Here is a 17,046-nt window from a genome sequence, read left to right on the forward strand (position 1 = left end):
ATTGTCCTATAAAACTTTTTGAAATGAAAGCAAGCAAATTATTTTTGACATTGTCTTTGATAAACATTTACTATTGTGTGCTGCTCTGATCTCATATTTGGGTTGAAGCGGGATGTTTATGGGGGTAAAATGGGTCTTTTTAGCCCTGATTTGTGTGGAAGAACCAGTTGCAGAAAACAGGAGCACACTGCTATTTGAGTTTTGTTTTTTTTAAGCTCCAAAAGAAATATAAAATCCCATGCTCTACTTAATACATCCAAACCATTTTTCTTGATGATATCTAATTAGGTACGGAACACAACAAACTCCATTTAGTCTTCTGAGTCATGTTTTTTAGTCCAATGATTTATTTTAATTCATTTTCTTTGTGTCATAGAAAACAGTCAAACTAGAAGAACAAAACTCTGGGGATGTAGAGTTTTTCACAGCACTGTAAAATGTCCTAAAAATACCAGTGAAAGAATTACTAGCACCTCTTAAAATCACATACATAACATTCATTATAAAATAGGAAAAACACTAGACGACTTGCCACAACACATCAAGTAAATGATGAGAAACTGTAGACTAGTTACACAGCATGGACTTCAGTTAATACTTCAGTATTCAGTAACACTTTTACGAGCTAAGCAGCATTACACATAAACACTTGTTCTAGACGCTCTCATGTATATCCAGATAGTTATGACCAAATGCTTTTGTGAGATCACTTACAGTAAAGCAAGGACAACACTGACCTTTCAACATGTACTCGGATGCACAGCATCCATTATTTGTTATAATCAGCAGTATACGAAAGTACAACTTCCATGTGGTCCTGAAGGGCAGAGATGATATGACTTGTTGAGCAAGTGGCCATGAGGGGAAAACACAACACAGTTACACACAATGTTTAAAAACACAACTTATATATTGCTCATTAGATGCATAGTTCAACAGAAGGTGACGGTAAGAGCGGAGGAAACTATTCAGTGAAAGAGTGTAGTAATGTTGGAGTCACTAAAGTGCATTGCACCCAAGAGGACATGTAAAATGCCTGCGTTGGATAAAATTCATGTTTACAAAGATGACTTTGTCTAGGGGTGTGAAAACCATTGAGGGTCCTTGTGCATGATTAACTTGTGCGTACTTGGGATATGAGTGTGAATCGAGCATACGGTATATCAGGTGTGCAGCTGTCCTTAGAACTTCATTGCATTCAGGACCTCGGGTGGAGAGACGGCTCCTTCGAGGTCGGCCGTCGCTTTCTGTAAAGGACCAGGACAGAAATCAATTACAATCACATTGTCAAACAAATGAGAAAAAGTCAATTATTTTTATCAGAAGACACAAATTCCGTATCACAGCCTTTAAAAAGACAACAGAACATTTAGACCAAAATAACTCTGGTTTATTCGTCTTGAATATTAAACACCTCTTTATTCTCATTCACCTCTTACATTATATCAATATGATCCATGAATTGTTAGATACTTATCAGAAGCTCTCAGTTCATCACAAATATTCAATGATCACTTTAAAGTTTCCCCTAAAAAGTTGATATGATTATAGCAAAAACACAGTGACAACAAAAAACACCACTACTGGAATTAAGTTTTTCTTAAATATTCATTTTATCGTGAAGAAGAGTTGTACGTGAAGAAGGAGGCTGTAATCTTGAGATAAAAAGGTGTATCCCACTATAACATCAGAGAGGGTGTACCCCTACCTTGGCAGGTGTGTGTTTTGGTTTTAGTGAGATTTCGGATTTATGTCAATACTGCAGTTGCCAGAGGGCCTTGCGCGCTGTGGCCCCGTAGTCCTGCACCGATGACACGGAGCCTGTAGGCTGGAACAATAGCTTGGGTGTCACACCTCAGGGGCCACATCATCCCCCTTCGTCTCCTCCATCTCACACCACCACCAGACTCACCACCAAACCAATGCTGCCTGCTCCCTCTCTATAGCAGCCACGCTTACACTGCCTTTAGTGAAGAGAATGCATGTGCAGGCAGGGTCTTTCCTGCAAATCTAGCTACATTTCAAATAACTGTATTTGTCTGGCATTATTTATTTTGCTATATATATCATACATTACACCTATAATGGCTTGTTTCAATTGTTGTGCATGCATTGTTAGTCATCTCACTGCTGGTTTGCTCATTTCTAACAATTTAATAAACCTGGCTCATTAATAAAACAGGGAAACTGGTGGTGGTCTGTACAATACATCTTATTTACGTTTTATTAGCGTGCTGGATTACTGGAGCTTTTTATTTTAGTGCATATTATTATAGTTGGAATATTATGAACGGAGAAAGGATGCGGAAAAACAACAAAAGAGTTTGTCTTAAACAAAGCAACGGGTGAGCAGCAGAAGACACGCAATGTGAAGTAAGAGTTTGTTAAAAGGTGATTCTGATCAGCTGGAGTCCACTGGGTTTGGTTTTATGTTTAACTAAATTTGAATCTGTAATATGTTCAGTATTTAAGTACCTATTGACCAAAAAGTTGCCTTTGTTTCCGATTAATTGAATAAATGGAACCTCCTTTTTATCTATTAATAGCGGATTGTGGTGTGTTTTTTTTTTCCATCACATGTTGCAGTGGTTTATAAAACGATGACAGATCAGTGCGACAGCTGTCAACTGCACTCTTAGTTAGGTTGTTATAGCAACAGGTGGCAGACATGCTGTTAGAGCAAGGTAAGAGCTGTCAGGCGAAGCAGAATTGGGCTTTAAGTGAGCTGCATTTGAGAGTAGGGGATGCTTTTAGAGAGTTTAGAGAGAACGTTCACTTGTGTGCATGCCTTCAGGATGAGGACCGCAGAAAATCAGTCAGACTGCATTCTGGGATGTGTGAAGATCCCACCTCTGACTTCATGTAGCGCACACTGATGTACTTACACTCACTGGCTGCATGTCAGCCTTTTGAAGGTTGGCCTTCTGTCGTCGGAGGTCGGACTTGATTAAACCTGTGATACAGGAGAAGGAAAAAACGTTGCTTATGGAAGCCACGGTCTGGGAGGAATTCATATTACGAATGAAAACTTGAGATAGGACAAGAAAAATAGCTAAATGTAGGTAATTGTTTAGAAAAAAATGTATTAGTATAATTTAAAAAATGGCAGGAGGTGCAATATTTGTTAAAAGCGTGTGTCTAAATAATATTTGAAATAGTGTCGCGCTGCAGAGCTGTACTGGCCTACACATCATATAATGTAGACTTAAGAAAACATCTTTGTTTGATACAGATCCCCACAAAATTCACACCATTATCACTTTTTTAAATGAAAATAAGAATAAGAATAATAATAATAATAATAGACATAAAGACATAACGATTATTTTTCTCCCTAATCTTGCAAACCATATTGCAATTGCAATATCTATCAAAATAATACAAATTTGATATTTTCTACAAAATATTTCAGCCCCAGAGGTGAATCACTTCTGTAAGTCAATATATTTTAGATTGAAATATAAAAACAGGGACAACACAGAAGACTATTCAAAGCACTAACCACTGCATCTCAGAGCTACCTCCACAAACGTGCTACATTTCATCATCTTTAAAAAAGAATAAACTAAATTATATACAAAATGGTAACAGGGGTTTTATACCACAATCTGATGTATCTCATGTAGTTTTGAAAGTGATGATTTGCATGTTTTAGGTCAATACATATGAGAGAAATGAGTAATTGTTTTGTGGTGATGTTAATGCACAGCCAAAAAATGTAATCAAGTCTTCAGCAACTGCTTTAAAAGTTATGGAATTTTAAAAGAGCTTATGTTTTGTTTGATATGGAGCATTAACGAATAAGATTTTCATTCATTCATGCCTTTAATTAATAAATGTGGATTCTTTGTTCAGCCACTAGGGGGAAACCTTATCCTATGAAAGACACGACTGGGTTCGACAGTCACGCTCTACCACTAAAATACACAGTGAGTTCAAGTTCCCTTTAATATCACATGCATCCACGTTTTTGATATGAGTTTAAAGTGCATTGTTGTTTTGAAAGTCTTCCTGCCTTGTGACCACAGGAGAGGCACGCTGAGGAAACAGAGAGGTTAATACCGTACCTGTCAGTGCTGTTCCTATTAGCAGGAAGATGCACAGGAAGATGTTTCCTGCTAAAGTGCCCCATCTGTCAATAATCTTCCCTTGGGAGATGGTGAAAATTATTCCAAAGATCTGAAATGAGATTAAAAAAAAAAAAGTTACAGCCCCAAACCAACACATGTTGTATTCTGTGTTAAATTGTGCGAACATTGCTGACCTGAGCTGAACAGTTAAGCAGTCCAGACGAGGTTCCCTCTGATTCTGGATAGGTGAGCTCGACTGCAAACTCAAAGCCCAGAGGCAGATAACCTGTCATGAAGAAGCTGCAGACAGAAAGACACTGGAGTTTAAATTAAAGGCAAAACTAAATGTGTCGTCGACAGGAGTTTTAATACCTACCAAAAAGAAAGACAATCTTAAAGTAGGGCAAGTATTACTGTAAAATACCTCCTGTCCTGGCTTCAGTAAAGGAAAGCAGACAAAGAAATTGCTATGGAAACCAGTTATGGGCTTAATCAGCTTACCATAAATAGCAATAATTGTAGGGACAAAGCACGAGGACCGCAGGATCGGAGGAGCATTAATATTGCTTTGACAAAAGCAGCGCTCAAGCCAGATGAGAGAAAAGTGAAGAAACATGAAGTACAGAATGGTTTAAGGCATTAACTCTGTGTCGGAGTTCCCAGTCTCACTTGAATGTCATATTTAAAGACTTTATGGACTTCACAATGTAAAATTGGAATGCTTTAGGATGAGACATTGTTCAAAGTGAAACACCTTTGCTTGTGATCATGTTTGTCAATTCATTGTTATATCATATGCTTTTCTTCCATGGTGGGTTTTTTCAAAATCCAAAGTCTTGATGACAACGTTAAGAAGTCCAGAGAGAAGTTGCTCATTTATGAGTCGGCATTACAAATCTCAGATTCAAATCTCGAGATTTCAAACCCTGCAGGAACCCTGTTAATTATTCCTTGTGAGGAAACAAGTGATCAGCCAAACCCACCTTACCTTTTAGTGGTAATGTTCCACTTGACACCAAAGTCCACACTTGAAAATCCTTCCTCATCATAAACAGTGTTCCTGAGTCACTAAAGACCCTTCGTCATAACCCGTCTGCTCTAACAGGCTTACTCTGGTGACGCCGTCTCTTGTACAACCACGCGTAGGATAATGCTGCAAAACATGTTCATATGCACAGTCCTTTGACTCTCTCACACATGGGACAATAGGCGTGGGAGGCGTATGACTTACCCTAAAGCTCCACCAGTGAGAAACACCACCCACAGGTGACCCAGGTTGAGGGTGAAAGTGTAGACCAGCATCCCAATCAGAGTGAAGAGATAAACGGCCAAGGTGGTTTGTCTGAGGAGACACGAGAGGAACACAGTTTAAAAAAAATAATCACAGCGGGAGGGTTTCCACTACAAGACTATTGGAACTAAAAATCATCGGAGAAATCTAATGGAACCGGATTTTACTTTAAATGAATTATGTGTTTGCTACATCGTCGAATCAGAACAAGGAAATCTTACAACATAATTCAACAAAAAGGTGAATTGTATATACACATATGAATTGCAAAATAGGGTGGAAATATTTCCTGATAATCCTCCATCTATAGTCTGATAGTTCTGTACTAAAACTATGTTTATAAGGCCAACTTATGTGTTCACTTTTAGTGTTAATGTTCCACTTGAACAGCAAATTCGCACTTGAAAATCCTTCCTCAGCATAAACAGTGTCCCTGAGTCACTAAAGACCCTCCGCCATAACCCGTCTGCTCTGACAGGCTTACTCTGGTGAAGCCGTCTCTCGTACAACCACGCGGAGGATAATGCTGCAAAACATTTGTGATTATATAACACAGTCCTTTGACGCTCTCACACATGGGACAATAGGCGTGTGAGGGTCAACAACGTAAATCTGGGCCTGACTGCTTTGACAGCGAAGCATCCTGATGGCATGTAAGGAATCTGAGGGCCAAGGATATTTTTCATATCATAATAGTTTGTATGCCAGACCCCTGAAGGCAGCGCACCAAGTATCTAACACGCGGAAAAGTGAGGAAAATAAGTTCAAGTTTTGACATGCATAATTAATCAAGGCAGAATAACAATAATCAGATACCCATTGCAAATCTTCCCTTTAGGATTGAATGATTAGTATTCTCCATGTTTAATGTGCTGGCTTGAGCTGTGACCTGGGAAGAGCAGCAGAGTAAAGCCTGTCAGTTCAGATAAGCAGAGAGGGACGTCACATATAAAACTCAGCTTCGCTGAATTCCACTTTCATTCAAAGTGGGCACGAATTCACTTGGTCATCTCCCTGTTAATGGATGATTTCAAAAGGCATCTATAAAAGGATCCCATGTTTTAAAGCAGAGAGTGACTGTTGACCCTGAAAACTATAAAATACGTTTGAGCACTTCCTTTCAGAAGTGACAGTGAGTTGCTGGTATCACATTATGGGAAGAAGGAAGCGGATATAACTGATATGAAGATATATGTTCCACAATACGATACAAAATGACCTGAACTTTTGTTTGGTGCTAATTAGCGGATGTCAGGATGCTAACCCACTAAACTAAGATGGTGAACATGGTAAACAGTAAACAGGTGCATGTTAGTATTGTCACATTGAAAACACGCGTTTCAGCCTTAAGCTTTCCTCTTTAAAATATCGGGCTTCGTCATTAAAAGTGTTACACACGTATTTGTGAAAAAGACAAATATATTTTTGATCCTGTTTAAATTGCCATTGGGGTTAACAGACTCAGGACGTGCTGCTCGTCTCCTAAAGGCCTCACAAAGCTGACAGTTGAAGAACCACTGTCAACATTAAGTACTTATTGATTTCCTAATGGGGCCTGAAACCGGAACCATGCAGATTACTCTAATGAAGGGAAAGAAACCAACACATGTCAAGTCATTGCAATGTCCATGAGGCAGACTCATTTGTCTGAAGACAGCAGCAGCACATTTACGAAACGCTTATTGTAAATCAGTGGAAAGAAGGGAAGCTACATGGGAAGTTTGGCTTCCTCTGAAGTGTGCAGATCAATAGTAAAACTGTGGAGTAGAAATATCTTACTTGTATGTTTTGGTCCGGTCCAGCCAAATGCCACATATGAGGGACCCTGCCATGCCAGCAACAACAATAGTCAGACCAATTCTCCCAGCATTCACCTCTTCACCCTGAGAGGAAAAACTTATTTTTAAGATTTTACAGACCATATTAAGCATCTGTGACATTTGCAGATATCTTTTAGGATCCCAGACCCGTAGTTAACTGTGTCAGGGTCGTCTCCTTGGCAGCTTTTTAGTAATCAGTGTCAAAGAAAACCATACAAATGTCAACATGCTGGGCTAATTGACATTAAATATATAGTTGGGAAAAATGGAGGCGGTAAGGAAGGAAGAACACAGAGAGTAAAGAAAGAAACAGAGCGTGAAAGAAAAGCTAATCTGGTTGAAAATAAAGTATATAAGGCAGAAACATATTTTAGAGCAGACACACTGGGACTTACAGGGTAGTGTTCAATGATCATCCGATTCAACAGCGTGGAAATAGAATAGAAGCTGCCAACGTTGAGCCCTGCAGACAGAAATCAGCGTCTGTTTTTTCAGAAAAGACCTGTAGGGAAAGGACGAGGGTGCAGATGGGACCTCATTCTGCCCCCCTAAAAACACAGCTGACAACTTCACACATCAAGTCATCCCATTACAGCCTTCAGACTTTTTCCACTTTCTTGGCTCAAAGCATGTACGTTTATTTATACTGGAGCACAAAAACACAAAATTACCTTAAAGTCCCATTGCTCGGGCATGTTTACGGTACACTTTTCAGACTAATACATCCTATGTGCTTGACACTGTCAATCATGTGTCATTGTCTTCAATAGTGAACTTTGAGCGAAAAATGTGGCATCTCAAAAGTCCTTCAAATCAATGCCACACGTGTTATGATGACACATCCTCATATCTGCACACCAGCTGATAAAGACGGTGAGTTCCCACAAATATGAGAGCAGCAGCTCCAACTGAAGACATCAATTAGAGAACATCCTTGTCTGGATATGTGATAAAAGCAAGATGACGGGATAACCTGTATGTCGCAATGAGGTAATGGAGACATCATTATGACACAGATGTGTCATGTGAAGACACAGACCTGGACTTCCTTCTCTGCTATCTTTATGATTTAATTGTATGTGACCTCCCTATAACCCTCCAGCAAGCTACAATTTGTGCTTTAAAGTTGAGTTAAAGTCATGTAAGGAACTCTGATTCAAATGTGAGGTTTTCCTGCCTTTCTGTTTTATACCATTGTGACTTAAATATCTCTGGGTTTTGGATCAGCCTAAAATGTGGCAGCCCTGGATGAACATCAGTGCAGGCAGCAGGAAGGAACCCACCGTAGCTGAGCACCAGCAACATGAAGGGCTTGTTGCGCAGCAGGTTCATGATAGAAGTTGTGTACGAGTACTCCTCGGGGGGGATGCTCCGAGCCTGAGCTTGGGCCGGACTTGGAGGGATCTCAGGCTTCTCCTGAAATACTAGAAGACAAACAGACGCGTGTGTTGCTTCATTAAGCGGCTTGTGATCGTCGTTTTATGATTTTGATGGTAGGTTGAACTTTTCCGGGAGGAGTAAATAGTGTATGTATGAAAAAGGTGCAATGAGGTGAAGCTCCACCATGTTTCTCTGACTGTCGTGACTTTTAGTCCTTCATAGAGGTGAAAGGAGGATTTGGCAGAGCTGACCAGGAAGATGATTTCTTAAAACACTTCCATGACTCTCTTGAGTTCCTGCATGTATTTCACATTGTGTCTCAACACATCTCATCAAAAGGTGAACAATTACAGCAATTACTGCAGCTGCTCATCCAGTGGACTGCGATGCTGTTGAGTTTTCGGTAGAAAGCACATCTCAGGGAGACTCAGCTCTCCGGCAGTGCTGCCTGAGGAGCCCAACAGCCATATAAGAAGCTCCACTATATAGAGATGAATTAAATTGTGTGTTATACAGTGAATCCGGATGCTGTAAAAAAAAAAAAAAAAAATCCAGCTGGAGAATCACTTGAAAAATGCCATTGCAATGCCAACTTAAAATGTTATAGTCATTGCTTTGGGACAAAGGAGGGGAGGTAACAGCTTTGTCACAGTCCACAGCTGGAACGCACAAAATGTCAACATGCCTCTTTGCTTTTTTATATTTTCACAACTATGACTGTGGGAGTTACATGACATTGAAGGGGACTTTCAGTGAGCTATTTTTGCGTGAGTGAGCAAAGAGTCTGACAGCTCTTGCTCCTATGAGCCTGTGGATGTGATAGTCATCTTACCAATGACCACAAGGATAAAGATGAAGGTGGCCACTCCTGCGCTGATGTAGAACATGATTCTGATGTTGTATCCCAGCTCCTCCACATCGTCCACATTAGGCACCAGGACGGGTGGGAGCAGGAACCCAATGGCGATACCCAACTGTAGGTGAGAGGCACAAGATAAGACATCAAAAAGACTCAGCGCTTCTAGCTGATGGCTACACACACACACACACACACACACACATAGACAGCTACAGTCAGTACACATCGTTAAGGGACAAGGCATCATTACATAAGCAGGGGAAATTTGAAATAAAGAGTCAGTGCAGAAAAAAGGCGTGCAGAAAAGGTAGAAAAGTATATGTTGTTGTTTTTTGCTGTGCCTTGAAAAAAAAGTTAAATGTCTAACTAGCATTTGACTACTGGGCATTTGTGTGAGTACTAAACTGTCCGAATGTGAATACATAATATGAGGAGAGCCCACTTCCTCAGCTTCTTAGAGCCTCAAGGACATTCCACAGGAGACAACGGCCAAAGTCCCTCCGCATTAGGAAAAAGGCGAGAAGGTAAAGTGTGAAAAGTGACCAGACATGTTCCTTTAGGAGGAAAAGTCATGTGAACAGCAAGCACATAAATAAGTCAGAATTGTTGATGTATAAAACTCATGTTGAATTATGTTTCTGGGTCAGACCTCCGAACCATCTGTGGTGAAGAGCTCTGTCCATTCAATTGAATTATTCCAAGTTTCTGTTTAATACATGCTTAAAGACATTTAAGTGTTTCACATCACATGTTTTCTCTAAAAGGAGATCGATAAGCTTAATTTCCATTACAATTTCTACAACACAGTAACTGGGGAGTCATCCCGGCTGCATATCACTGTTCCATATCCGACGCAAAGAACAGCCACTGTATTTTTCATTTATGTGCATTTTGCATAGAGCAACTCTTGATAACTTGTCAAAAACAGGCTGATTCTCAGTTGGTGCAAATAAAAGCTCTCTTATGAAGTTACTTTTGGCCCACTGACTGTTGATCAGTTTGATCTTCAAAGGCCTTTATGGAAATCCTACCTACTTTTTCTTAAGATGAACTATTTCCATCCAAGAGGATATGTGAACATCAACAACAATGGGCCCTTTTATCTTCAGCGGGGAGCCGGATTTAAGCACAAAACAAGAACATAAGTGACAATGGCCGGTATGTAGTGTTTGTTCTCACACAGGTGAGAGAAAACACACTTCAATTGAATGTTCAGAGGTTCAAGGGCATCAGAGGGTTAAGACGTCTTTTGATGGTCTGTGTTTATAGTTTTAAAGATCATGGTGTGATCACATGCATCTATTTATAGCCCTACATAAGAACTGTCATGCCTGTGCAGCATTCATTCACTGCCTTTGTTGGCTTGTACAGTAAGAATCATTTAAATCCCCAAAACTAATTATGAAGACAGATGCTTTTCTCTGGAAATCACTCGAAATTGGATCAAAACTGTGTCAGTCTCCTGTTCTCTATTCACTACTTTTGAAACAATGGTTTTGGTTGTGGAATGTGAAAGTAACATGAGCCGTGACCGTTTTCCTTTACCTCAAGCTTCAGTTGACCGAGCAAGTTCAAAACATGTTCTAGTATTTTGAGTGTGAACGATAAACGTTAATTTGCCCTGCTATCAAAAGCCGGCGGTTCAAGCGCTGAAAGTACCAGCCATCGCACGCAATTTCCCTTGGCTGGTACGCACACACACACACACACACACACACACACACACACACACACACACACAAATTAGGTACCGACCGGCATCTCGCTCTTTTTTTAGTGCGGCAGAGCTACACTGCTACGACATTTTCAAGCAATTTTTTCCGTTTTTTTTAGGCAACAGAATCCCCAGACACAGACAGACAGTTTCTCTCCCTCTGTGTGTTATAGTGGGAGCTGTGTTGTCACAGAAGCATAGTTACCCCCCTGGATCCCTCTCAGGTTAACACAGCTAGCTCAGTCAGCGCTGTTAGTATTGTTAGCGCTGTTAGCTGTGAGCCGCCGGCACAGACAAACAGTTCTCTTCACACCATACACACACTGCCAAGGATGTTTTGAGCCCGGATGGCGAGCAGAGACACACCTGGGTTCCAAGAACAGCAATGGAGCAGGCGGTGGAGACCTCCTGCTCCCCAAACCACAAGGATGCAAGTCTAGACGGGATGCCCATATAAATAGTGGCCACCGAACAGACAAACTGGCCGAAGAAGGTCATGGCAAACATGTTGGGGTTGGCCGTGCCCGTCTTGATCCAGGCCCCGATGCAGTTGAAGGCCGCTGCCACCACCACGACCTCCCTGACGCCCCGGTTTTCGAGCACCCATGTGACCGGCACGAAGAGGGGGATGTAGGTGAGGAGGAAGAGCATGGAGAGCCAGTCGATGGCCAGGGCGCCGATGCCGTAGAAGCGCAGGAAGATGTTGCTGATGATGCCGTACTGCAGCCACATGAAGGCGTTGCTCATGGCAAACGCGCTGAAGACGAATAGCATGAGCCATCGGCGCTTGTACAACTTGGTCTCCACAAGCGGGAGGAGCTGTGCAGTGTCCAGGGCTGAAGGCTCCGAGGTGTCGCTGCTGTCTCCCAGAGGCAGCTGGCTGTATTCCCCCAAACTGGTTCTCTCTTTTCTTGGTGGAGACCAACCATTGTTTCTATCCTCCCCAAGGCCATCCATCCACTCATCAGAGAATTCATCCCGAGAAATCATGTTCCTCCCACTGAAGCTTCAGGTGTTTGTAGCGCTTAGCAACTGGAAGGAAGAGCAAACATGTTTTTCTTGTGGGTCCGCTCCCTCAACACCGTGGCAGTTTACCTGACTTGACCCTCCCAGTAGCCTGTGAACTGCTGATCATAAACAACTTGCCAGCTGCTCCTATAGTAGTGATTACTGCATATTAGTTCTTCTGATTTAGCAGAAGTGGATCTGGGGTGTAGTTTTGAGCGAAGTTCGGAAAGCTCTGATCCCAGCCAACAGCCATGTGATAAACTTCACTTCTCATTTACTCCTCCTTCCAGCTTATGTCATAGGATTAACTAATATTTAACAGCAGGCGGTGAGTGTGAATATACAGCAGGACAGTCGAAGAGAGCGAATACATTTTATTGCCAAGTTAGGCACATGCCACACGCACACATACATGGACGTGTACAGAGGCGCTAAAGTTTGCGGGAGGCGATGCTAAACAATGACGAACATTGATCAGAAAACAGCCCAAAGAAAACCTTTTAAATTAGCATAGAAATACTGCAAAGCAAGACTGTGCAGATACAGCAGCACTTGCAGCCTCTCTCTCTGTTGCAGTCATTATATATGTATGTGTTATTTGTTCATTTCAAGACAGGGTGGTGAATAGGTGCAGGAGGGCATACAGGTGAGCTCACTAGGACAGGTGGAGGTGATTGGGCGGATTAGAGACCACTTGTTTCTGTTATATACACAAGTATTCTATCCTGCCACAACGGAGTTAATGTGGAATTAATATTAATCTGCAACTATTTTGATAATTGATGAAGCTAGAATCTAAAGTAACTGACTGGTTTTGGCTTCTAAAATGTGAACATTTCTATTTTTCTATCTTCTGTGACAGTTTTGTCCTGTTTTCTTTTGATGACGTCACCTCGAGCGCCGTAAACTTGTGATCAGCGTTGCCATTTGTTGCCATTTCATAGACCAAATCATGAATCAGTTAATGAAGAGAAAAACAAGTAGATGAATCGATAATGCAAATAATTGATAGTTGCAGTCCTAATGCGCATCTAATTCCACTGACCTCTCAAAATATGTTGATAATACTAATGCTAATGATGTTTTTTTTTAGAAAACTTCAACTTTACCTATATGCTTTTATCTATCCAAAACATGTCATTGTAAGAACATTAAGGATAATTGACTTAACTTTTGTCTGTAAAAAAAAAAAAGTATATATAGTACTATAATATATATGTGCATATACAGAATATGTATGTACATAATCATACAGCCAAAAGTGAAGTCAATGTTCCTTCCTTCCGAGGACACATCCACAGTCCTGCCGCGCCCCTTCAGCCTCAGAGTGGAAGGAGTGAAGGGAAGAAAAGGAGAAAAATCTAAACTCTCATCGGATTTAAACTGTAGCCCGAAAGAGTTCACTATTCCCAGGCATCTTAAAGGCAACACCTCGGATGTCAGTGTGGAATTGAATCAGGTTTCACTATCACTGTTTAGATATCTAGTGGGAGGCGAAGTTGTTTAGCCGAGATTGCTTTATTGGCATTCGCCTTAATTCCATAATTCCATAATTCCATAAAAAGCAGCGCAACAAAACGCTGAACCAGCAGATCAAGCGATCGTTCAACAACCCACCTTTGAACTCGATCTAAAACACGCTCGGTATTTGGGCTTTAAAGTGCATCACGTACATATTCCTCGAAGTTTGGTTGACGATAGATATGAACATGAGCTGTGTATATAAGACCCGACAGCTTCCCATACCTGGCACACGGCAGCATTGTTGGACTGGAAGAGTAACGGAGTGCACTGTACCTGCAGAAGATGGCGAAACTGTGTACGTCACCTCCCATTCCGTTGGCACACGCCCTTAAAAACCAATAACTTCCGTGATATAAATGACACCTCTGGCTTTTTGAGTTTGGCTCGTACAAAAGGTCACTTGACTATTTGACATCGCTCTGGGCATGAACAGGTTCGTGAGTTTAAAGTTTCACTGGTGGAAAAGTATCTGGCATTTTTTGTTGTAAGTCCTGTTCTTGTAGCCCAGGGTTTGAGTGACATACTTATGGTCTGGTTGGGTATTTCAATTGAATCCTGCTTTCTTATTTTTATTTTTTTTACCACTACACTTCATTTGTGAGGGAAATATTGTAGGCTAATTTTACTTCTCCATTGGCGTTAATGTATCTGATAGCTAGGCTATAATAAGAACAATGATAATAAAATGAATCGATCAAATGCTAAACTTTGTTGAAGATTAAACCTGTTTCCAGTCCAGGTGGGGCCCATTTTCAAATGTCTATAAATTGCTAGCAGCTCCATCAAAGAGAGATTCCCCATCTACATTTATCAGATGTTTCATTGAAAAAAAAAGTGTTGAGGCCCAGAGAGGAGAAAATATTAGACATTTCACAAAGATTAGGGAAACAATAATAAGCATACATTTGTATAGCATAACTTAATGTTGTTTTCTCTCTCTCCCCCCTTCCATTAATATACTCAGGTTTATTTTGTGACCCTTTGTTTGGGGCCAACTCTATAAGTTTGGGAACCACTGGACCAAACCAAACTTTATTCAACCAGCTACAACAATAGTAAACTATACACATTGGTGCATCACTATTAAAATCCAATAACGTAATACACAGCTATTAAAAAGCCGATATCCTTCACAGGGCCATTTTGAGCCTTTAACTTTTGATAGTTCGTTTTGCCGTTAAAGGGACAGTTCACCCCAAAACATACACATTCCTATACCTCTATGTGCTAATTCCTATGAAACTGCTCACAACAAGGTCTGTGGATTATCATGGACACATTATGACTTCTGGAAAGAGACATTGCTGTTGAGATTCAAATAGATATTTTTGGCAAAACAAGCCAAATGCCAACGTCCCATTATATCGGAGAGAAGGCATCCATGAGCAATATATCCAAAACAAAGCAACTCAAAATTGATAAATAGCACTATGGTAAGATACAATATTTTTGATTGTGGGTTACCCCCAATTATTTTTGGGATTTTGAATTCCTGGATTTTTTTTACATTTCTCTATGGCTACTTTTATTCATGTAAAATGTAATTTTGTAGAGATAAATAAGGACTGTGGACAGCAATATAGGCATATAACTCATCATGTCATGCTCATTATCAGCATGTGTTACTTCAGAGAGGTTTTTCCAGGAATCCCTTTGGTCATCATTTCAATATTATTCATGAGCCAGGAGCCATAGCAAGGTGTAATTTAAGCAACTAACGCAGTTAAACACGACCATAATTGATCAACTCGCCTGATTCCCAAAAACTCCAATAGAGCAGGCGGTGGAGACCTCGTCCGCGCCGAACCAGACCGACGCCAGGCTGGAAGGCATCCCGAGGATGAAGACCTGGGCGAGGGCACTCACGAACTGTCCGAACATGGTCAACGCGAACAGGTTGGCTTTGGCGCTGGCCACCTTGATCCATGTCCCGGCGAAGTTGAGCGCGCTGGCCAGCAGCGCGGTGACCCGGAGCCCCTTCTTATCCAGGAGCCAGGTGACCGGGAAGATGAAGGGGATGTAGGTGAGCATGTAGACCATGGACAGCCAGTCGATGGCGAAGGCGTCCACGTCGTAGAACTTCATCATGATGTTGCTGATGATGCTGTACTGGATCCATTGGTACGCGTTGCTCAGAGAGTACGCGCTGAACAGGCACACAATCAGCCAGCGCTTCTTGTATAGATGCGTTGTGACCGCGGAGCCGCTGTCGCCGTTCGGGATGCTGCTGCATTCAATATGCTCCGCGGCATCTGGAGGATGAGGATCTTCCAAATGTGGACCAGGATCCTTGGCATCGCGTGCGCTTCTTTCTGGCGAGGCACTCGTATCCTCTCCCATTTTCTGCCTCACTTCAAACGAGCGCACTTTGCGTAATTCACTAATTTAAAAAGAAAACGGTCCGAGTATATCAATTAAATGACAGTGACGATGAAATAAAATGATAATGATTACTTTTGTTCCATGCGACAGTCCAAAAAACTAGTCGGCTTGAGAACCAGAATGACTGAGATAACTTCAGACTTTCATTCCAAAGGACCGACTTGCTCACCACGAGTTCATGTAATACTTGAGCTGTGTGGGAAATCCTCTGTATTATAGCAGACCCGACTTTTACTCCACCCAGCTGCAGAGATAAGAAATGCCAAGTTGTAAGTGGGGGGGCACCTATCAGTGTGTCAACACACACAGAAGACACAACATGTACAACAAACTATACAGACATTTATGGGGGAGGCAAACTTTAGTTTGTCCTATTGTTTGCCTGTAATCCTCCACCTTCCTCCAGGGAAAGAACAAAGTGGGCTTTGTTATTCTCCTGTAAGTACCTATGTTGTTATGAAACTTTCTTCATAACATTATACTATTGTTCCCTGTTTGACTTAAAAAACACAAAAAAAGTAAAAGGCACTTGAGTAGTTTGGTGACTTAATGCAGAATTACACTTGAAGTGAAGGGAATAAGGTTAAACATAAAATATGTTATTATCCATCATGAGACAAATAGATTATCCCTTTTTTTCCACTGTTACAATTTGACCCACAGCTGAAACAAAGCTTCCCTTCATTGACAGAAATGAGCTCAACCTTGAGGGGAAAGTGGGCTGTTTTTACCTCTCGTACAATATCTACAATAGTTCAAAGGGTTGAAATCATTTAGAAGCTCCTGCACAAAACTAGAACAAACATGTGGAAACTAATAGCAGGGTTACTCAGGTTGCAATGCTATACTGGCCACCAGATGGCACTGTTGACCAGAAGGTTTGCTCATAAACATTTTATAATGGACATATTTTCAATTTTGTAGGACTCAAATAAATCAAATTAAAAAAACAAACTAAATATTTATTTCTTAAGGAAATACAAATTGGGATTTTTGTG

At 41.1% G+C, this 17,046-nt stretch overlaps 1 protein-coding gene across 1 annotated transcript; it reads right to left on the minus strand.

The window, feature by feature from the left end:
• Nucleotides 1-1,092: 1,092 nt before the first annotated feature.
• Nucleotides 1,093-12,124, minus strand: flvcr2a (FLVCR choline and putative heme transporter 2a; the record flags this gene model as incomplete). The annotated part of the gene is made up of 10 exons (XM_079232209.1): nt 1,093-1,247; nt 2,886-2,953; nt 4,068-4,179; nt 4,265-4,370; nt 5,302-5,412; nt 7,141-7,244; nt 7,577-7,644; nt 8,465-8,605; nt 9,394-9,535; nt 11,501-12,124. 10 exons carry the CDS (start codon nt 12,122-12,124, stop codon nt 1,182-1,184), a joined length of 1,542 nt encoding a protein of 513 aa, XP_079088335.1. The 3' UTR covers nt 1,093-1,181.
• Between the last annotated feature and the right edge of the window lie 4,922 nt (nt 12,125-17,046).

This window comes from Taurulus bubalis, assembly GCF_910589615.1.
Source record: "Taurulus bubalis genome assembly, chromosome: 1".
Classification (NCBI taxonomy): domain Eukaryota; kingdom Metazoa; phylum Chordata; class Actinopteri; order Perciformes; family Cottidae; genus Taurulus; species Taurulus bubalis.